This window comes from Chiloscyllium plagiosum, unplaced genomic scaffold (genome assembly GCF_037043375.1).
Source record: "Chiloscyllium plagiosum isolate Xiang-an unplaced genomic scaffold, Cpla_swu_hap1 HiC_scaffold_4, whole genome shotgun sequence".
Classification (NCBI taxonomy): Eukaryota; Metazoa; Chordata; class Chondrichthyes; order Orectolobiformes; family Hemiscylliidae; genus Chiloscyllium; species Chiloscyllium plagiosum.
In genome coordinates this window covers 42,629,698-42,652,524 of record NW_028270142.1, presented here as the reverse complement: position 1 = coordinate 42,652,524, position 22,827 = coordinate 42,629,698, and the positions used below count along the sequence as shown (strand labels likewise).

Sequence of the window (22,827 nt, the reverse complement as noted above, 5' to 3'; positions counted from 1 at the left end):
ACCTCTCATAACTTTATATCTCACTATCTGGTCCCCTCTCAACCTTTGCTGTTCCTATGAAACCAAACCTAGTCTAGTCTATTTAATCTTTCCTCATAGCTCAAACCCTCCAACCTAGGCAGCATCCTGTTAAATCTTCTCTGTACCCTCTCTAGTGCAATCACATCATTCTTGTAATATGGTGACCAGAACTGTGCAGGAATTCTCAAGTTGAAACCTCACCAGCATTTCATAGAGTTGCAACATGATCTCCCTGTCACCTATACTTTGGTTAATAAAGGTGAGTATGCTATATGTCATCTTAACTAACATCTGTTTTCCCTGATACATTGTGAATGGTAGGATTTTTGAAAGTAATATTTAACCATGTTAGCAATACCTAACATTCGTGCCAGTGCTCTTTTCACCTGATCAGTCTCCACTGTTTGTTTGTTTGGTAAGAGGTGATGCATGAACTATCTCTGGCCCAGAAGGTTTTCTCCGTAAGGTAGACCTGAGTTTCACTATTCTTCATTTATTGGGAAGTAAAGGTAACAGTAACTGAAATTTAAAGTTGATTTTGCCCTCTTAATGAGAACAATGGAGCATTTCAAGGTGTACATATTTAAGATAATGAATTAAAAAATGTGAAACTGACATGAGGAATGTTTTTTTTTGCAATGTGTGCTTAATGCCTGAGATTATATTAGAGAATGATTCAATTGAAACTTCAAAAGGGAATAACACTGTTATTTGGAAAAAGAATATGCAGGGTTACAAGGGGAAGGTGGGTGAAAGACTTGAGTTAACTTGCGCATTTGGAGAGTCAATGCAGATATGTTTTGCCAAGTGCTCTCTGTGCTGTAACAAATATGGACTTAATAACTTTCAGCGAAGAATTATTCTAATAAAAATAGTTGTTCAAGAAAGATGAATCATTCATGGTTAAATAAGGAAATTAAGGGGATATTACATTTATAGGATCACTGTACAAATGTGTAATTACTGATAGTTCAGAAGGTTGAAGAGATTTTGAAAAACTAGCAAAAATTACTAAAAAAAATAATAGAGGCAATAACGAGTGTTTGAGAGAAAATCAACTAGTAAAATAAAGACAGATTGTAAGAGTTTCTCTGGATATTTGAATAGGAAAGGAGCGAGAGAGAGTGTCTAGAGAAGTGACAATGAAAAATGAAGAAATGGTGAAGGTTAGTATGGTAATGTGTCTTTAATCGCATTGTGGAGGTGCCAGTGTTGAACTGGGGTGGACAAAGTTAAAAATCACACAACACTAGTTAACTAGTTACCTGATGAAAGAGCAGCGCTCTGAAAGCTAGTACTTCCAAATAAACCTGCTGGACTAGAACCTGGTGTTGTGATTTTTAACTTTATTCACATTGGGAGACTTGAAAAGGAGAAAAGCAGAAAATTGGTGTCTGTAGGCTAGTTTACGTAACATCGGTCATGGGGATGGTGCTAAAATTTGTTATTAGGGACGATATAGCAGGATACCTGGAAAATCCAGATGTGATCAGCTAAGGCTTTGTGAAAGGGAAAGTGTAAAACTGGTACACAAATATAAAGTGTGTTAGTTACTGGTTAAATTAATCAGCTGTCATAAACACTTAAGCTGTTCACCAGGATCTGACGAGAGAGTTGATAATTTCCCTGCATCCACAACTGGTCACATTTGCACCAACCAATCAGCAATCAGTTGCTGGACAAATTCCACTCTGCACACATACAATGATGCCATGGTATCTCACCTTCTACTCCACCGCTTGCAAATTAACAGTGTAAACATTGTTTGCAATGAATTTTAGTAACATTTTTAAAAGTGCAGCAATTTTTCCATAATTCTTTGTTTTAAAAATTATTTTTTTCATTTAGTCCACAATCAAGAATAAAGAAAAGTAAAAAAATTGAGTCTTTACATTAGCTTGCACAAAGGATTGGTTAGACAGCAGAAATGTAGGGATAAATTGATTTTTTTGTGTTGGATTGGCAAGCTTTAACTAGTGGAATGCCATGTCAATCAGTGAGTTCTTAACTACTTACAATCAATAGTTGAGTGGACTGACTGGTCATTAAATTTGCCACTGACACCACAATAAGTAAGGGAATGAATTGTCAAGAGGAGATAGAAAGCTTGCAAAGCACTATAGGTTGGTTGATGGGCAAATGTTTTGCAGATGGAGCATAACATGAGTAAATGTGAACTAGTCCATTTGGCAGTAAGAATTAGAAAAGTTGTATTTAAATGGCGAGAGACCGCACTAGTCAGTGGTAAAGAAGAATCTGGATTTTCTGGTACATGAGTCTCGTAAGGTTAGTATGCAGATGTAGCAAGTGATTAGGAAGGCAAATTAACTGTTGTAGCTGATTACACGGGAAATGGATTTAAAAATAATGTTTTTCTGCAGTTGTATGGAATGTTGGTGAGACCATATCTGGTGTGTTGTGTACAGATGTTGTCCCCATTTTATGAAAAAAAAACTGCTTAAGCAGATCAGAGAGGGTTCACTTGACTAATGGAGAAAAAGCAGAGTTAATGTTTCAGGTCCAGTTCAGGTCAGGACTGAGAAATGTTAACTCTGCTTTCTCCACAGATGCTGCCGAACTGGCTGTGGTTTTCCAGCAATTTGTTTTTGTTTCTGATTTACAGCAGTTCTTTTAGTTTTTTTTTGTTCACTTGATTCATTCCTGGAATGAAAGATTTATATTATGAAGAAAGATTGAAGAAGTTGTGGGCGGCACGGTGGCCCAGTGGTTAGCACTGCTGCCTCACAGCGCCTGTAGACCCGGGTTCAATTCCCGACTCAGGCGACTGACTGTGTGGAGTTTGCACATTCTCCCCGTGTCTGCGTGGGTTTCCTCCGGGTGCTCCGGTTTCCTCCCACAGTCCAAAGATGTGCGGGTCAGGTGAATTGGCCATGCTAAATTGCCCGTAGTGTTAGGTTAAAGGGGTAAATGTAGGGGTATGGGTGGGTTGCGCTTCGGCGGGTCGGTGTGGACTTGTTGGGCCGAAGGGCCTGTTTCCACACTGTAAGTAATCTAATCTAATCTAATCTAATCTAATCTAATCTAAAAGTTGGTCCAGTATCCTTTAGAAGAGTAAGAGTTGACCTTATTGAAGTGTTGAAGTTCTTAGGGGGTTGGACGCAATGGTTGCCCAGTGTCTACGTTCCCTTCATTTTTTTCCTGCTGCTATGCAGACCTCTGAGATTCATGTGCAGCAGTGACTTCCAGAATTGGAAGCCTGCGTTTGCATGCTGCTTGGTATGTGTGGATTCTCCAAATTGCAGCTGTGTAGCTGAGAGGGAACACAATTCCAAAAGTGTGGCACTGGAAAAACAAAGCAGGTCAGGCAGCATCTGAGGAGCAGGAGAGTCGACAGTTTGGACATAATTCATCCAGGTGCATGTTTTCTTTTGTGGATGAGACTGAATCTCGGGACAGATTTTAAGGAGAAGAGGTCTTCCTTGAAGACAGATGAGACTTTTTTTCCCTCTGGTCACTAGTGTGTGTAATTTGCTTCCCCAAAAATACTGGAGGCTGAGTTGTTAAATTGAGTTGAGAATTATTAGCCATTATCTTATTGAAAAGCAGAGAAGATATGTTGGGCCGAATGGCCTAGTTCTGCTCCTACATTTATGTTCACATCAAATTTATTCAAGGCTGAGTTAGATTTTTGATGGACAAGGGAATCTAAGATTATAGAGTGCAGATAGGAAAGTGAAACTGAGATTTCAACCAGATTAGCTGTGATCTTATTGAATGATGGAGTATACTTGAAAGTACAAATGGTGTGCTATTGCTTCCTGTATTCCTATGTGACAATTGTGAGAAGTGTTTCTGTGATTGTCCACAGATCCAGGTTGAAAGTGGCATCCATGTGTCCAGATTGGATGTGGCCTGTGGGAGGTGTTGCCTGTCATTCCTAGATTTGTTCAATGTTGTGGTCCATACTCAAATGAGCCTGAAGAAGACAGCTCCTTGTAGATTTGTCGTCACAGGAACTGGAAGTGAAGTTGAATGTTAATATGATTTGATTTCCTTTCTATACTGTAGGTTGTGCCCTTTAAAATAGATTGAGTGGGCCATGTGTTATTCTAATTATCCAATAAGCAAAGGGAATTGGTGGAGAACTGAGTTACTGCTTTGCACATTTCTCAGGCTGACAAGAATTTGTCAATAAAGACCAATCGGGAGTCAGCTGCTTCACCTCTCCAGGAAATTAAAAATCCAAAGCAGAGTTTTCTCTCTTTTCTGTGTCAGTGGAGGAGAAAATCATATGGGATTGGGAGACGGGCCTTTTTTTTGTGTAATGTAGTCTTAACTTTTTGTTGGGGATGCTGAGTTTTCTATATGATTTGAAGACATTTTTAATAAGAATGTTATGACATGTCTGAGGCTGATGAGATTTGAACCTAGACTTTCTGGCTGTAATGTGAGTTTGGCTGTTTATGAATGTGATTGTGGAGGAGGTATTTGTATTTTCAGTTCTTCAGGGCTTCTATATGCAATAGAATATGTGACCAGTCACTGGACTTAACATGTGTGAAGTCATAGTTACAAGGATGTAAGATTGTCCCAATGGATGAATGACAGGAAGATTACTTCTGCTCTGCCCTAGTACATTGTATTGTTTTAATTAGATTAAATCAATATAGCTGTGTATACTTAAGGTGGAGATTACCTCAGCATTGATTTCTATTCCCCTAATTTGGTTTGGCTAATCAGGTTTTACATTTACAAGGAAAAAGATTACATTGAATGCTAGTGACATAAATATTTGCCCCAAGTCTTTTTGCCAATACGGAGGAGAAAAAAAAGTCAAAACAACAACAGTTTAAAAGGGAGAAGAGCAGACAAAGGAAGCACATGGGGAGGTTAGTGCAGGAGAGAGAGAACCTGCACAGTTACTGCCTTTGCTGTTTTTGAATTCATGTGTCGCTGGACACCGGAGTGCATCTGGGAAAATTAACAAACAGTGAATTTCACAACTAATCTTGGAGGAAGCAGTTTGGGCAAAGTTCACAACAAAGAATCAGATAAGTTAATTGTTTTAAGTCTGTCCAAGAGAGAGGCTGTATTAGTGAGTACAGTGGGTTCTTTCTTGATTATATGTTTTTGGAGATAAGTTTCTTGATTAAACTTAAAATATAAGCCATAGCTATTAATTTAACCTGGTGCAGTGTTTTGTAGAGGAATAAGATGGTGTTATTTTCTGGGTCTGTAGATTGTGAAGGAGCAAAAATGGCCTTTGCAGTGATATGTTCTTCTTGTCAGATGTGGGAGTTTAAAGAGAGTTTAAGGGTTACTGCGGATTATATCTGCCATAAATGCTGTTGGATGCAAATCTTATCAGATCGAGTGGATCGGTTGGAGAGACAAATAGAAGCGATGAGGAATTTGCAACAGCAACAGTATGTGATGGATGGCAGTCATAGGAAGGGGGAAAGTGTCAGATACAGTCACATAGATGGGTTGACTCCAGGAAGGGTAAGAGAGGATGGCATCTAGGGCAGGAGTCTTTTGTGGATATACCCATTTCAAACAGATATGCTGTTTTGGAAAATGTAGGGGGTGATGGATTCTCAGGGGAACGTAGCACGAACAGCCAAGTTTCTGGTATTTTTAATGCAACAAGGGGTACGTCGGCTTCCAAGAGATCAATTGTGTTAGGGGATTTTGTAGTCCGAGGTACAGACAGACGTTTCTGTGGCCAACAGAGAAAAAACAGAATGGTGTGGTGTTTCCCTGATGCCAGGATCAAGGATGTCTCGGAGAGGGTGCAGAATGTTCTCACGGGGGAGAGGGGCCTGCAAGAGGTCATTGTCCACATTGGAACCAACGATAGGAAGGGAAAAGGTTGAGATTCTGAAGGGAGATTAGAGAGTTGGGCAGAAATTTAAAAAGGAGGTCCTCAAGGGTAGTAATATCTGGATAACTCCCAGTGCTAAGAGCTAGAGATATCAGGAATAGGAGGATAGAGCAGATGAATGCATGGCTGAGGAGCTGGTATATGGGAGAAGGATTCACATTTTTGGATCATTGGAATCTTGTTTGGGGTAGAAGTGACCTGTACAAGAAGGACAGATTGCACCTAAATTGGAAGGGGACTAATATACTGGCAGGGAAATTTGCTTGGGAGGATTTAAACTAGTAAGGTTGGTGGGGTGGGACCCAGGGAGATAGTGAGGAAAGAGATCAATCTCAGACTGGTACAGTTGAGAACAGAAGTAAATCAAACAGGGCAGGCAGGGACAAGGTAGGACTAATAAATTAAACTGCATTTATTTCAATGCAAGGGGCCTAACAGGGAAGGCAGATGAACTCAGGGCATGGTTTGGAACATGGGACTGGGATATCATAGCAATAACAGAAACGTGGCTCCAGGATGGGCAGGACTGGCACCTTAATGTTCCAGAATACAAATTAGATTAGATTACAGTGTGGAAACAGGCCCTTCAGCCCAACAAGTCCACACCGACCCGCCGAAGCGCAACCCACCCATACCCCTACATTTACCCCTTACCTAACACTATGGGCAATTTAGCATGGCCAATTCACCTGACCTGCACATCTTTGGACTGTGGGAGGAAACCGGAGCACCCGGAGGAAACCCACGCAGACCACGGGGAGAACGTGCAAACTCCACACAGTCAGTCGCCTGAGGCGGGAATTGAACCCAGGTCTCTGGCGCTGTGAGGCAGCAGTGCTAACCACTGTGCCACCGTGCTGCCCATGCTACAGGAAAGATAGAAAGGGAGGCAAGAGAGGAGGGGAGTGGCACTTTTGGTAAGGGATAGCATTACAGCTGTGCTGAGGGAGGATATTCCTGGAAATACATCCAGGGAAGTTATTTGGGTGGAACTGAGAAATAAGAAAGGGATGATCACCTTATTAGGATTGTATTATGGACCCCCAAATAGTCAGTGGGAAATTGAGAAACAAACTTGTAAGGAGATCTCAGCTATCTGTAAGAATAATATGGTAGTTGTGGGCAGGGATTTTAACTTTCCAAACATCGACTGGGACAGCCATAATGTTAAAGGTTTAGATGGAGAGGCATTTCTTAAGTGTGCAAAAGACAATTTTCTGATTCAGTATGTGGATGTACCTACTAGAGAAGGTGCAAAACTTGACCTACTCTTGGGAAATAAGGCAGGGCAGGTGACTGAAGTGTCATTGGGGGAGTGAACATAATTCTATTTGTTTTAAAATTGTGATGGAAAAGGATAGACCACATTTAAAAGTTGAAGTTCTAAATTGGAGAAAGGCCAATGTTGACAGTATTAGGCAAGAACTTTTGAAAGCTGGTTGGAGGCAGATGTTTGCAGGTAAAGGGAAGGCTGGAAATTTGGAAGCCTTCAGAATTGAGATGACAAGAATCCAGAGAAAGTATATTCCTGTCAGGGTGAAACGGAAGGCTGGTAGGTATAGGGAATGCTGGATGACTAAAGAAATTGAGGGTTTGGTTAAGAAAAAGAAGGAAGAATATGTCAGGTATAGACAGGATAGATGGAGTGAATCCTTAGAAGCGTATAAAGAAAGTAGGAGTATACTTATGAAGGAAATCAGGAGGGCAAAAAGGGGACATAGCTTTGGCAAATAGAATTAAGGAGAATCCAAAGGGTTTTTACAAATATATTAAGGACAAAAGGGTAACTAGGGAAAGAATAGGGCCCCTCAAAGTTCAGCAATTTGGCCTTTGTGTGGAGCCACAGAAAATGGGGGAGATACTAAATGAATATTTTGTATCGGTATTTACTGTGGAAAAGGATATGGAAGATATAGACTGTAGGGAAATAGATGGTGATATCTTGCAAAATGTCCAGATTACAGAGGAGGAAGCGGTGGATGTCATGAAACAGTTAAAGGTGGATAAATCCCCAGGACCTGATCAGGTGTACCTGAGAACTCTGTGGGAAGCTAGAGAAGTGATTGCTGGGCTTCTTGCTGAGATATTTGTATCATTGATAGTCACAGGTGAGGTGCCGGAAGACTGGAAGTTGGCAAACGTGGTGCCACTGTTTAAGAAGGGTGGTAAAGACAAGCCAGGGAACTATAGACCAGTGAGCCTGACCTCGGTGATGGGCAAGTTGTTGGATGGAATCCTGAGGGACAGGATGTACAAGTATTTGGAAAGGCAAGGACTGATTCAGGATAGTCAACATGGCTTTGTGTGTGGGACATCATGTCTCACAAACTTGATTGAGTTTTTATTTTGAAGAAGTAACAAAGAGGATTGATGAGGGCACAGCAGTAGATGTGATCTATATGGACTTCAGTAAGGCGCTCGACAAGGTTCCCCATGGGAGACTGATAAGCAAGGTTAGATCTCATGGAACACAGGGAGAACTAGCCATTTTGGATACAGAACTGGCTCAAAGGTAGAAGACAGAGGGTGGTGGTGGAGGGTTGTTTTTCAGACTGGAAGCCTGTGAAGGATCGGTGCTGGGTCCCATACCTTTTGTCATTTACATAATGATTTGGATGTGAGCATAAGAGATACAGTTAGTAAGTTTGCAGATGACACCAAAATTTGGAGGTGTAGTGGACAGCGAAGAGGGTTACCTCAGATTACAATAGGATCTGGACCAGATGTGCCAATGGGCTGAGAAGTGGCAGATGGAGTTTAATTTAGATAAATGCAAGGTGCTGCATTTTGGGAAAGCAAATATTAGCAGGACTTATACACCTTTAATGGTAAGGTCGTAGGGAGTGTTGCTGAACAAAGAGACCTTGGAGTGCCAGTTCATAGCTCCTTGAAAGTGGACTCGCAGGTAGATAGGATAGTGAAGAAGGCGTTTGGTATGCTTTCCTTTATTGGTCAGAGTATTGAGTACAGGAGTTGGGAGATCATGTTGCGGCTGTACAGGACATTGGTTAGGCCACTGTTAGAATATTGCGTGCAATTCTGGTCTCCTTCCTATCGGAAAGATGTTGTGAAACTTGAAAGGGTTCAGAAAAGGTTTACAAGGATGTTGCCAGGGTTGGAGGATTTGAGCTATGGGGAGAGGCTGAACAGGCTGGAGCTGTTTTCCCTGGAGCGTCGGAGGCTGAGGAGTGACCTTATAGAAGTTTACAAAATTATGAGGGGCATGGATAGGATAAATAGACAAAGTCTTTTCCCTGGATTGGTGAGTCCAGAAATAGAGGGCATATTTAGGGTGAGAGGGAAAAGATATAAAAGAGACCTAAGGGTCAACTTTTTCACGCAGAGGGTGGTACGTGTATGGAATGAGGTGCCGGAGGATGTGGTGGAGGCTGGTACAATTGCAACATTTAAGAGGCATTTGGATGGGTATATGAATAGGAAGGGTTTGGAGGGATATGGGCCGGGTGCTGGCAGGTGGGACTAGATTGGGTTGGGATATCTGGTCGGCATGGACGGGTTGGACCGAAGGGTCTGTTTCCATGCTGTACATCTCTATGACTGCCAGTAGTTTGGAACCAATCAACCAATCTGGTTGATTGGTTTCATCAGCTCCATTATCTGTGCAGCCCTGAAATGGAGCTTGGAGAATTCATGTGGATTCTTTGAATGACTAGCTGAAGACACTTTCTCTTCTTTTATTATTGCTGCAAAACCACTTTGAACTCTTGCCAGAGTAGAAGGAAAATCTTCTGTTGCAACTGATGTGCTAGCTCTCTGGCCACGTTAAAGTCACTGTACCTGTTCAAGCTGTCCTCTATAATTGTAGAAACCCTTCTCCTTTCTTTTGTCTTTCGTAAATCGAATTTTTCATGTCTTTATGTCAGCCTCTCGTTTCCAATCTCGTCAGCCATGGATAATGCTTGTGACTCCCAATTTTGGTGGCATGTACAAAATGTTAGGCTGACATTCCATTGCAGTTTTGTGGAAGTACTGCTTTGTCAGACTGAGCCATGTTTCAGACGAGACATTAAGCTGTGGTTTAATCTACTCTCTCGGGTTAATCTAAAATATTCCTGAGCAATGTTTTAAATTATAGCAAGAGCATTCTCCATGTCGTCTTGGACAATTTTTCTCCTGCAATCAAAATCATTTAAGGAGAATGAATTCTCTGCTTATTAACACAGTGGCAAATTGGCTGTTGCTTTACAATACTTAAATGCTTAATTGGTTGCATTGTGTCTTGAGTTGTACAGAGGTCGAAAAGCCTCTTTTCTTTATAACCCCACAACTACTCCATAATGTTTTCTTTTAATTTCTAGCAATTGAGCAAAGAATGAAGATTGTTCTAAAGAATTCTACTGACAAAAGTCCTTTAGATGACAGTGATGTTGTAACAAACCACAGCATTGGAGAACCTATTGTGCATTCTACAAAGTACTTAAACTGTCGATCCATTTCACAAGCACCTTTTAAAGGAAGAACTGAGGTTAGAAATTTTAAGGAAAGATTACTTGTCAAATTTATTGTTTCTAGGTCATATTTGATAATATTTCCACTTAATAGGTGACCAAAACTAGGGGCTATGCCTATCAAATGGCCGCTAGCAAATCAGTAGGGAGTTCACCAAAAACATCTTTGCCCAGAGAGTAGTAAGAATGTGGAATCTTAGTCCACGGAATAGTTGAAGTACATGAAGAGAAAAGTAGATATGGACCTGATGTCAAAAGGAATAGAAGCCTGTGATAATGTGATAGAATGAAGAAAAGGTTGGAGGAGGCTTGTATGTAGAATAAAGACCAGCACAGACCAATCTGGTGCCTCTGTTGGATAAAGAGCTTTGTTCTGAATTTCATGTGTCCTAGTTTTAATCTCCTTTGTAAATGGAAACCTCTCTTTGTCATATTTGAAATAAGGTAATAATTATAAATTATCTTCCTGTTACTGTGCTATTTATTGAATCTAATTATATACAAAAGTTAGACATATTATGAGGGGCATGGATAGGATAAATAGACAGTCTTTTCCCTGGAGTCGGGGAGTCCAGAACTAGAGGGCATAGGTTTAGGGTGAGAGGGGAAAGGTATAAAAGAACTTTTTCATGTAGAGGCTGGTACATGTATGGAATGAGCTGCCAGAGGTAGTGGTGGAGGCTGGTACAATTGCAACATTTAAGAGGCATTTGGATGGGTCTATGAATAGGAAGGGTTTGGAGGGATATGGGCCGGGTGCTGGCAGGTGGGACTAGATTGGGTTGGGATATCTGGTCGGCATGGACAGGTTGGACCGAAGCATCTGTTTCCATGCTGTACATCTCTATGACTCTATATTATGGGTCTGCAAAGACCAAATAGGGAGAATGGTTGGTGCCATGCATAAGAATGGTGACCCCAATCTGGATTGTTTGATACATTGAAAAAAATTACTTCACCTCCTCCCCAGTAAACTTGAGCTTGTAGTAGTGGAGTCTCCAATGAATTGGTACTTCATATTTTCAATATTGCTCAAACTTCAAAAATGGACAGCCTGGGGAACATATTTGCATATGCTTAAACAAATAAATTTGAGCTGGTTAGCTAGGTATTGTGCCGATACTGTTTCCTCTTGGCTCAAAAAGGGCAAAGCAATCTGCTTGATTGGCACATATACACAAACATTCAGTCCTTCCACCTCTGAGGTTCAGTAGCAGCAGCATATGCAATCTACAAGATGCACTGCAGAAATTCACTCAGGCTCCTAAGATAGCATCTACTAAACCCATGACAACTGCTACATAGAAAGACAAGGGCAGCAGATATTATCATCATCACCATCTATAAGTTCACCTCTAATCCATTCACTATCCTGATTAAAAATATAACACCATTCCTTCAGTGTCACTGGGTCAAAACCTATGAACACGCTCCAAAATGACATTGTGAGTTCATAGCGGTTCAAGAAGGTAGCTCACCCTGTCACCTCAAGGATAACTGAGAATGGATGATAAATGTTGGTCCAGCCAGCAACACCCACATCCCATAACTAAATTAAAGCAAACTTTATTCAAACTGAACTTGGGCATGCTAGTTGCAAATAATGGGTGGAAAGTCTGAGAAATTTTATCTACAGTATAAAGCTAAGTTATAGTATAAAATGTCAAGTATTCAACAAGCAGCTGTCCTGTCATTATTGTCTTTTTCAGCAAAGCAAAAGTGTTTGTGTGCAGCTGTGTGACAACATGATGCCAAAAGGACTCAAACAGTCTTCAATAGTTGACCTTTGCAGTCAGTGTAATGGCATGTGCACTAATTCAGAGAAAGGTCCCAAATTCAAAAGGTGCCAGGTGAGGAAACAGGAAAAAGATCACTGCTGTGGAGACTGTAAAGTGACTGATACGATAAAAAACACCCGGAGAGGCACTGAGCTCATTGCAACAATTGAACCTCTCCAAGTTAGCTTAAACCGAAACGGATGTAGCAAGATAAATCCTTCTGAAGATTTTTCAAAATGTGTTGAACAAAATCGAGACAAATCAGTGGGTATGGACTTTAAAACAGGATGCACGTTGTCCAGGAACAACACAGAAATACTGCTTGAAACTCGACCATCAGAACAATCCACAGTAGTTCACAGAGATGTGCAGCATCTTAAAGCTTTGAGTAAATCCCATTTGGGGGCTAGTACTGGTGATTTTGAGAAGACTAGAACATCTAATGTTACTGAATCTTGTTCTGAAATAGGATTTAAACCAGGGCATTTAGGATTATCCTGGCATCCCAATGGTTTGGTTTGGCAAGATGCATGTCAAGATAACACAATTTGGAGCAAAGTGGGTTCTACAAATGTAACAGGGGATGATTTAGAAGTGGAAATACCAGAATTGCGTGATGTTAAAACCCAAGAACTAAATGCTGGCTTTGACCCAATTAGTATAATTGTACCAAATGAGAAGGTACATCTTTCTGCAAACTGTAAAAGAAAAATGAGTGAATGTGTGCATTCTGAGGTTTCTGTTGCACAGTTTAGCTGTGCAAGAACGACACCCATCATTCTGGATACGTGTGCTCGAGCTAGACCATTCAAGAGAGCAAAACTATGCCAAAAATTTTGGTTTGATTCAGAATGGTGTTGCAAACAAGAAAATGCAGGTGAACTGCAGGGAGGCACCTCTGTACTCAAGTCAAAATCAGGAACATTGCCATGTCAAGTGTCTTTGGAATCATTTAGGAATATTTTATGTTTGTTGGAGAAGTTGTCCTTGGAGGCACCTAAATTAAAGGCAGTTAACAAAGGTAAATTTAAAAATAAATCACTGTTAGAAAATAATTGGAGTTGTGTGTCTTTTGCAAGTGACAAGGTAGCAAAAGTACATCCATCAGTACACTTTGCAAAGCATTCTAATGTTGAATATGGTAGACAGTTCAAAGATGCATATTCCTGTAATAATTTTAAATCGTCTCCCTCAATCAATGTACTAAATAACTCCAAAATGGCAAATGGTCTTTGTGTTGAAGAAAAAAAATGTCCAATCAGGCAAAATAAACTGAATTGCACGAGTCCAGCTGCTCATTGCACTAAAGTACTATCAGCAAAACCACCCACATTATACATTCCTTTATGTAGTGACACACGAGGAAAAGTGACTGTAGACTACCAAAGAGTTGAGTGTGTTCAGGATAAACTTACTCCAAAGAAAGTTTACATAAAGGAAATGAACAATGGACAGTCAACAATGCTCTCTGTTCATCAGAATGAATCTTTAGATTTAAGATGTGACCAAATAGATGGGCAGTGCTTTATTGCACTTAGTGAACATACTGGAGGTGAGGGGTTTCTTGATGATTCCTCTTTAGTTGTTGCAAAGAAATCAGATTCTCATTCAAAGTCAGTGGAACTATCTGTGTGGCCAGATGGTAACTGCAACCTTGAAAAACCTTCAAATTGTCTGTGGCAGAATGCTGAAAATACTTCTTTATTGGAAAACCAGCTCAGGATTCCATCTCCAAAGGAACCATTTATTGCAGCACAAATAGTTACAGACAGTGAAGTCAAAGAAATACTGTATAGGAGCTCTGAAAACCACTACAGTGCAAAGCGAGTAGCTGATGTCATTAGAGCTTATGAAGAGGATGTGCTAGTGCTTGATGTGATTCAAGATGACCCAGAGTTATTTGGTAGTCCCAGTAATACTGAGGTGGTGCAGAATGCTGAACCAGTCGTGGCTTTGGGAGAAATTGCATATAAGAATGTGGAGGTAAACTCTGGAGATAGTTACCTTGGAACTCAACTGAACAACAAACAGCAGAAAGAGTCAAATGAAAAGATTTCCAGGTGGGTGTATGCTTTTCATTCTTTTTTTAATCATTTATTGATCTGCTTTTTTTTAAAAGAAGGAAATTTTACAGAATATTTTCAAGTTATGTTCAAGTTAGAGCAATGAAAACTTCTTAAATCATTTAAATTCACTTCTGAGAAAAATGGGGGCAATGGTAGAGTAATAGTAGTGTCACTGGACTAGTAATCCAGAGGTTCAGGCTAATGATCTGGACATCATGGTTGCTGGTGGAGTTTACATTCAATTTTTTAAAAATGGAATTAAAAGCTGATATCAGTAATAACTTCATTAAATAATTTCTTCCATAAAAACCTGATTCGTTAATGTCCTTTTTTATGGAAAAAAAATCTTCACTGACCTGATCTGGTCTACATGCGACTCCAGACCCACAACAATGTAGTTGGCTCCTCTAATGACTTTCACAGCAGTTAAGAATGGGCAATAAATTCTGGCAGTGATGCTTATGTATCATGAACAAAGTTAAAATTCAATTTCACTAACAACTATCATATTTCTCATAAGTTTGGAACCAATTTCTACTTGATATTCCTACCCCTTGTTTTGATCTTTAACTGCTCCAATTTTGATTACTTGTGCAACTCCCTTTTTGAAAATATTTGGGGAGTCTTATTCCAGCATATTTTCGAGTAGAATGATCCAGATCATGAACAGCAACACTTGAAATAATAAAACGTAAGAAATTTAAACTTAATCTGCGATCCTCACACAAAAATGTCGTCTTTTATTTCGGTGATCAGTTTACGTTTGTGATGGCATCTTGCAGTCTTCCTTGGAAATACAGACCACTTTACAGCTCTCTCTTTACTTTGTATGCTTCTCTTCCTGTTGCTCAAATAGAGACTTATAACAATGTTTAGAAACTTTTTTATGAAAACCTTTTTGCTTTGTTTCTACTCTCAGCACCTCTCTCCATGTGTCTGAGGATGATTCCTCTGGAAAGCTGCCAGACTCAACTACTCTGCAAAATGATGGTAAGTTTTTAAGAGCTAAGTTTTTCTCAACACCACTTTTTTTTGTCAGTTACCTTTTAAATTGGAAGCCTTTTTGAATTGATCCATCTTTCAGCAGATGGTTTCAATTGACATCTGTACTGATTTATTCTCAATTTGTACTCTAGCCAAATGGCTTCCTTCTGTGCAGTACAAATCTAATGTATCTGTTCCTCAACCTTGCTCCACCATTCTATGAGATCATGGTTGATCTTTGACCTCAACTCTCCTTTCTTGTTTGACCCCTGAATTCCTCAATTTCTTTCAATTCACTTTGAGTGGTCTGCAAAAGAAGCAAGGGTGAAGTGAGGGAAAAGCTTTTTCACTCTGCAAGTAGTCAGGGTATGGAATGCACTGCCCGGAAGTGTGGTTCAATTGAGGCATTCCTGTGGCCGTTGGATGATTATTTGGATAAAAATAGTTTACACGGATGTCGGGAAAAGCAGAAGATTGGTTAGAAAGTGATGGTCATTTAAAGAGCTTGTGCAGGTACAGTGGGCCTAATGGCCGCCTCCTGTGATTCTGTGAAATCCAAAAAAAAGTCAAAAAAATACTAAAAGAACTGCGGGATGCTGGAAATCTGAAACACAATCAGAAATTGATGGAAAGTCCGAGTAGGTCTGGCAGTGTCTTTGGAGAGAAAGCAGGTTTAACGTTTCAGATCCAGTCACTGGGAAACTTTTTGAGGTCGTGAACTCCAAAGATTCACAGGTCTCTGAAGAAATTGCTCCTCATCTCAGCTCGACATGTCTGACCTTCTGTCCTGAGATGAAGCCCTCTGACTCTCACCTGTCCAGCCGCAGGAGCAGTCTTTTTGGTTTGTAATGATTTATGACTGCAGTGAATGGACTGTATAAATAAATAATGTTTAATGCTTGGATGAAAGAGTCCAAATTCAACTGCCTAACTGTTTGTCAGAAAGTTGCTGTGTAGCAGGAATAGTCATTTCATGTAATAATAGGGTACATGTTACTGCAGTGAATCAAAGGTTTTACAGCAAAAGATGGCAGTAATTTGCCCATTGCCCCTAATCCCAAGTAGTTCCTCAAATTTACTATTAATTTTAGTAATGGATTATTTCTTTGCATTTTAGGATTCAATACTCAAAGGAAAACATCTGTGAATGAAGAGAATTATTTTGTTGAGGATACGACATTGATGAAAGAGGGAAAGGTTACTGATTCTGGATATAGTTCATACCAGGTAGAATGATAGTTTAATCTGTGCTTAAATGATTTCTTTTATGCTAGTTTTGTTTCATGTCATCTGCATTATTAGGTCTTGTTCAAATCCACCACTTCCTTTCAGTGTTCTTTACCTTTTATCCCTCCACTTGCTGCTGCTTACTGCAGCAGTGTTTGAAGAGGGCAGTGTAAATCCTGAATTCACTAATGCACTGAGCTGTTCACTTACTTTCATGTCCTCTTGCTTGGTCTAGTGAGCCTGAGGCTGATATTATAGTTCAAAACAGAACCCTGAAATACATTCTGAATCCACTAACCTCCCACCTTAACACGTACAAGCAGAGCTTCTGCAAATCTATGGAGGAGAAAGAGTCCAGACTGTGTTTAGATTTGATCATACATTTCACTAACCTGCCCGTTGAGTGCCAACACCATGACCTCAGTAAATGCTGCTGTTGTGAGGTCTGTAACATGTTGTGGTTATTTTGATTGCAAAAATAGAGCTGGTATTATAGGAGCAGGCCACAAACATTCTGGCAGCTTCACCTTCATGGAACAGTACAGTACTGTACCAGTCACAATTCATTGGTAGTATGTTTTTTTCTATGGATTGTATACTACAATGATGTATCTGAATAAAAGCTGCAGGGTGTCTTTTATTTTCAGGATGCTTCAAATACTGGATTAGTTTCTGCGATTGATGAACAACAGGATGACAGAGGGACTGAAATAAGGTTAGTGGATAGAATGATTATTTTTGCATTCGTTGCAATTCCCCACCACATGCTTCATTCTCTAAAATTGCAAGAACCCTTTTTTAAAGCAACATAGAAATAAACAGTGCCAGAGAAGAATATTGCAAAATTTCACACCAATACAAAATTGCAGAAATACCATGTTGCTTTCATTCCCCTCTGTAAAGTGTTGCTTTGGATTTTGTAATGTGAATGTTCCGTACTCTGCTGGTTATCCATTCATCACCCTTTTCATGAAGTAATTATATCTAAAATACCACCCTCATGCTAATTTTAACATTTTGCCCTCTTGTGGAATCTTGTGTTAAATACATTGATATTTACTTTATTTGCAGCCTCTTATTTTTTGAACGTCTTAGTGTGACTAATAGGCCATTTTCTCTCTAGAATAAACATTTGCTAGCTTCTCTCCCTTCTTAGAGAAGATGTCAAATCCCATTCATTAATTGTATTTCCCTCTAATGCCTCTATCTCATTTAGAATCTCATAACCAAAATGGGCACATTTCAGGCAGGTTAGTGCTGTGCCAGTTCTCTTGCAAATTCTGTCCCTTTCTGAGATTTGAGCAGCCCACATAATCTGTTATACAAATTGGTCTTTTTAAAAAATTTATTGAAACAAAGGTAATAATCTGGAATGTTCTATGTGAAAGGGTGGTGATAGCAGATTCTGTAGTTTCACATTCAAAAGGATTTAAAATTTTAAAATAACTAGGATGACAGAGCAGGGGAATAGGATTTATTGGATCACTCTTTTGAAGAGCTGACTTAGGCGTCAAGTGTGAATGATTCTGTTATCTTTCAACAGCGTTGATGGAGCCAGTGAACCATCTTTGTGTTTGATGTCCCTCCATTTGTATTAAATTCAACATATTTTGTCCTTGCATACCAGCAATTCCAATTTTTTTTAAATTGCCATTGTTAAATGTTCTTGCTCTGTCATCCTTGGCTGTGGGTAGCACTACAGAACCAAAACGTTGAGGCTTTGCACTGTATCTCTGCAACCTGAGTACTTAACCTAGCCTGGCATTCCAGTGCAGTGTAGAGGGAGTGCTATACTGTTAAATGTGCTATCTTTTGGATAAAATATTAAATTAAACAAATACAGAAATTGCTGGAGAAACTCAGCAGATCTGGTAGCATCGGTGGAAGGAGAAACAGACTTAACGTTTAGAATCTGGTGACTCTTCTTCAGAATCTATTTCAAGGTCGCTCTGCAAGAACACATGCCATTCTTTTAAACAATGATGTTCCTGTTCAACTTTATTCCCTCAGCAGACATCAGTAAAATAAGTCATAATTTCACTTTTTGGGGCCTTGCAGTACACAAATTAACTGCTGCAGTTTCTAGAGAATGCAATGGCTTCCTTGTGAAAGTGGCCTTTGAGACTCAGTGCAAGGATAATACCTGAAATAAATGTCCAAAACATAATAACTTCTAACTTGCTATGCCTCTATAAAAAAGGTTAAATTAGTTTAAAATATTGATGTGAGTAACTTAGTGCACATTTCTTTTGCAGTATCTGCAGCTTTCAACAGCATTGTTCAGATAGACATTTACTGGAAAATCAGTTTTCTCTGGAACAACCTTGTTCTGAAACTCCATTCCATAAATCAGCATTGACAAATGGTATGCTGCAGGTTTGTGATTGTGTATGGCATCAATTTAGAGTTGACTTGATGTTTTTGTAGTAAAATGTGTGATTGGAAATGTTATGTCTTTAACGATTGGAGAATCTGTGCTTAACAAGCCCTTGACAGTCCTTTCTGAAATGATCTTGATTCCTACAAATAAAGACTCATTAGTTTAGGGAAGATGAGGTGTTAAACTATAAACAGAATGCTGGAAATACTCACCAGGTCAAGCATCATCTATGAAGAAGGAACTAAAATTATCAAAGTTGACCTGAAGCATTGCATCAGTGATAACTCTGTTTTTATTTCTTTTCACATACAGTGTCACACCTGCAGAGTATTTCCAGTGCTTTCTCTTTTTCTCTGATTCCCATTTGTGCCATATTTTGCTTTTCTACTAATTATTTAAGATGAAAACGTTAGTGTTTATCAGTATAATTCTTTTCTACATATGTAAAGTAGACTTGCTTTGCTTTTAAAAGGCACATTAAATTTAATGGATTGTACTAAATTGTGAGTTTATATTTGAAAAGAGGAAAAGCTTTAAACTCCTGTCTGATTTTCTCCTGATACTTTCCAGAAGGTATGGGGCAGTGATTGTTAGTTACTCAGTGCAAGTCGTCATTCATGCATGAGCTTAGCCAAGAATTGGCAGCAGTTGGTATGACCTGAGGCTTAACAAAAGTGATTCTCGTCCTACTCTTGCCCAATGTCCAGGTATCCATTTATTTAAGCAGTGGTCAATCAAAAGTGTTCAGAGGGGACTTCCTGGTAAGCTACCAAGCTGCTCCTCTATCTCCCTTTCCTACCAAGCTCCTTCAACATCCTGAGTCCGGCTAAATAATCCATTGCAATCTTGCCAACTAATTCAGCGCAGTCTGGTGATTAAACTCAGAACCTCTGTTCTGCTCAGTCTCCTTTCTCATCAGCCACTGAGTTTACTTATTGGTATTTTGAAAGTGGTTCCTTGAGTTAAATAGCAGAGTGCTGATGCTAATCGTGGTGATCTGTGTAGATCAATGTCTTCAGGAGGATAGAGGACAAAGGACTTATTAACTGAAAGTGAAAAGGATCTTTTTTCCCTTAGGTTTAAGATTTCCGCAAGAGCATTTACAACCACCAACATCAGCACGTACTCCTCTTCCTGTATTTCCGAATAACTCGGAACACCGGACAAGGGCTAGGCCTGTAAGTCAGCAGTTCATGCGTACCTTTGTGGCCTGTTGTTCCACTGAATTTACCATGTCTACACTGAAATGGCCCTTTAAATTTATATTCAATGAATTAGTTGTCCAGAGAACCCTTTAAGTATGCATCACACTGGAATAACAAACCTTGCTTATAAATTGATTTATTCCTTTTTGTAAAACCAAAAGTTTGCTTTATCCTGCTTGAATAATACGCTTTGCCCATATAAGTTGTAAAGATCCTGCTGTAAAAATTATGTTGCTTTCACTCCCCTCAAGGTTTGCGAAACTGTGCTCATGGTTTTGTTCTTGTTGCTGTAGAGAGCTGTAACTTTCTGTTGGTCTTCCATGACTTAAGCACTGAGATGGATTGTGATCCAGGAAGCTTTTAGAGAGACTTCTGTCATTAAATGTGTGAGAAGGTTGGAAGAGATGGATACATTCCTTGGCTTTGACAGGTCGTGACTGAGATAACTGACTTGTAATACAAGATTAACCTTGATGACTAATTCACTGTAAACATCTGTCAGGATTCAGATTCAAGCTGGTGAAATGTGCCAAAAGGATGGAGTCAGAAAGTCTTTGAAGACTTGAAACCACATACTTCTGGCTGCATAGGAAGATTCAGATTCTTCATTTACATGGAAGCAAGCACTGTTATTTTTCTAGTTTAGCTAACTTACCTTGCTCTTCCTGCATTTTGTCTGTTTAATTTTTCATGTCATCCAACACAGCATCAAAGTATGCATTGCTTAGGACTTGTGCAATTTTCTAGAGCTTCTGCATTTGTGATACAGTGACTGAAAATATGTCTTTCCAAATTACTTTTGGAATAATTTGCTTTTAAACTATAGGTTTTGTGAATTGAAAAGAAGCCCTATTGTGGTAAAGGAATTTGGATTTCATTGTTAATTTAACTCTTCCTTGAAGCAGTAATAATTTATATTTCTATGATGCACTTAATGCAGTAAAACATCCCGAGTTGAAGAAGCATTATCAGAATCATAACCGTTGTCATTTTGACAAATTCTAGCACTCAGCCATGAGATAATAGGACAGTGACCAAACCCTTGATCAAAGATCAATGTTAACCTTAAAGAACATCTTGGAGAAGGGAGAGGTAACAACATGGAGAGATTTAAGTTGGGAATTCCGGTGTTTGGTTTCTTAGCGGTTGCAGGCTTACTAATAATCGGCCAATAAAATTGATATCCAAGAGTCCAGGTCTGGAGGAAGTTAGAGATAGGGAGGGGTGAGGCTGTGGAGGAATCTGAACTCAAGATGAGAAATCCATCCATGTTTGCAGACACAGTAAATATTTGAATTTCTCTCAATTTTAAACAATTTAATATTTTTAACGAAGAGAACAATGAATACTCCATCGATCCCTTTTGTTTTTGATATTTTGAAGGTACAGGCTTGCAGCACTTTTTCACATTTAAAAGCAGTTAGACAATTTGAGCATGTATGTTACTTTCCTTAATGTAATGGGTTAGTAAACATTTTTGAATGAAAGAACTGTTTTAATAGGGTGGCATGGTGGCTCAGTGGTTAGCACTGCTGCCTCACAGCACCAGGGACCTGGGGTCAATTCCAGCCTCCGGTGACTGTCTGTGTGAAGTTTGCACATTTAACCCGTGTCTGCGTGGGTTTCCTCCCAAAGTCCAAAGATGTGTAGGTCAGGTGAATTGGCATGCTAAATTACTCATAGTTGAGAGGAGATCTAATAGAAACTTACAAGATAATGCATGGCTCAGAAAGGGTGGACGCTGGGAATTTGTTTCCGTTAGGCGGGGAAACTAGGACCCATGGGCACAGCCTTAGAATTAGAGAGGGTCAGTTTAGAACGGAACTGAGACAGCTCTTCAGCCAGAGGGTGGTGGGCTTGTGGAATTCACTGCTACTGAGCGCGGTGGAGGCTGGGACGTTAAATGTCTTCATGGCAGAGATTGATCAATTCTTGATCTCGCAAGGAATTAAGGGCTATGGGGAGGGTGTGGGTAAGTGACATTAAAATGCCCATCAGCCATGATTGAATGGAGGAGTGGACGTGATGGGCCAAATGGCCTTCCTTCCACTCCTATGGTCTTATGGTGTTAGGTGCCAATTGTAGTGATCTATGTAGAGTACTATGTATTAATCAGAGGGAAATGTGTCTGAGTGGGTTATACTTTGGAGGGTCGGCGTGGACTTGTTGGGCCAAATGGCCTGTTTCCACACTGTAGGAAATCTAATCTAAATGAATTATTGTGCACGGATACTCAATCCATCCCTCATATCCCATCAAAATTACAATGGTATGAAGTACTTGCAATGCACAAGTGCTGCACGTAAAAGCTCTCTTCCACCTGGCCTGGCCCCTTTTTCTTGGTGAGACAGCCATCCCACTGTACCATGCACACATTGATGGGTGGGGGTAGTAATCTCGGGTGCTGTCCCTTGCCTTGCACTTTCATATGACTTTGTCAACCACCTGAAAGCAACAATGCGTGAATACACACATGCTCCCCTCCCCCCATTTGTTTACAAACCCCAGTTTGATAAACAATTTGAAACACTGCAGATAATTTAGACATTAAATTGTTTTGTCATTACTTTTAGTGTAATTATCCACTGGAGTTGACTGCACTATCATCTGGTTACTGCCGATTTTATTTCACCACAGTTAAAGGATGCAGGAAAAATGGGTGCAGGTTTGGACATGAAATTAAGAAAGGAGATGAAAAAGTAAATGCATTACTTATTAATACTATTGATTTTCAATATACCTTTTGAGTTGCACTACTTTTTTTTATTGATCCGTTATTTCTTATAGCATTCTGCTTTTTTAAACTAATTTACTTACCTAGCAATTTTAATGTTTGTGTTGAATTTGTTCAC

The 22,827-nt window shown here is 39.7% G+C and overlaps 1 protein-coding gene across 1 annotated transcript in view; it reads left to right on the top strand.

Moving 5' to 3' along the window:
* Window positions 1-22,827, top strand: part of topaz1 (testis and ovary specific TOPAZ 1) — a 77,602-nt gene that overhangs the window by 10,913 nt on the left and 43,862 nt on the right. The window contains exons 2-9 of the mRNA XM_043689361.2: window positions 10,186-10,352; window positions 12,045-14,173; window positions 15,099-15,169; window positions 16,281-16,390; window positions 17,038-17,105; window positions 18,646-18,755; window positions 19,848-19,948; window positions 22,549-22,674. Coding sequence (XP_043545296.2) covers window positions 10,200-10,352; window positions 12,045-14,173; window positions 15,099-15,169; window positions 16,281-16,390; window positions 17,038-17,105; window positions 18,646-18,755; window positions 19,848-19,948; window positions 22,549-22,674 — 2,868 coding nt within the window. The 5' untranslated portion in view covers window positions 10,186-10,199. The remainder of the gene's footprint in view (window positions 1-10,185; window positions 10,353-12,044; window positions 14,174-15,098; window positions 15,170-16,280; window positions 16,391-17,037; window positions 17,106-18,645; window positions 18,756-19,847; window positions 19,949-22,548; window positions 22,675-22,827) is intronic.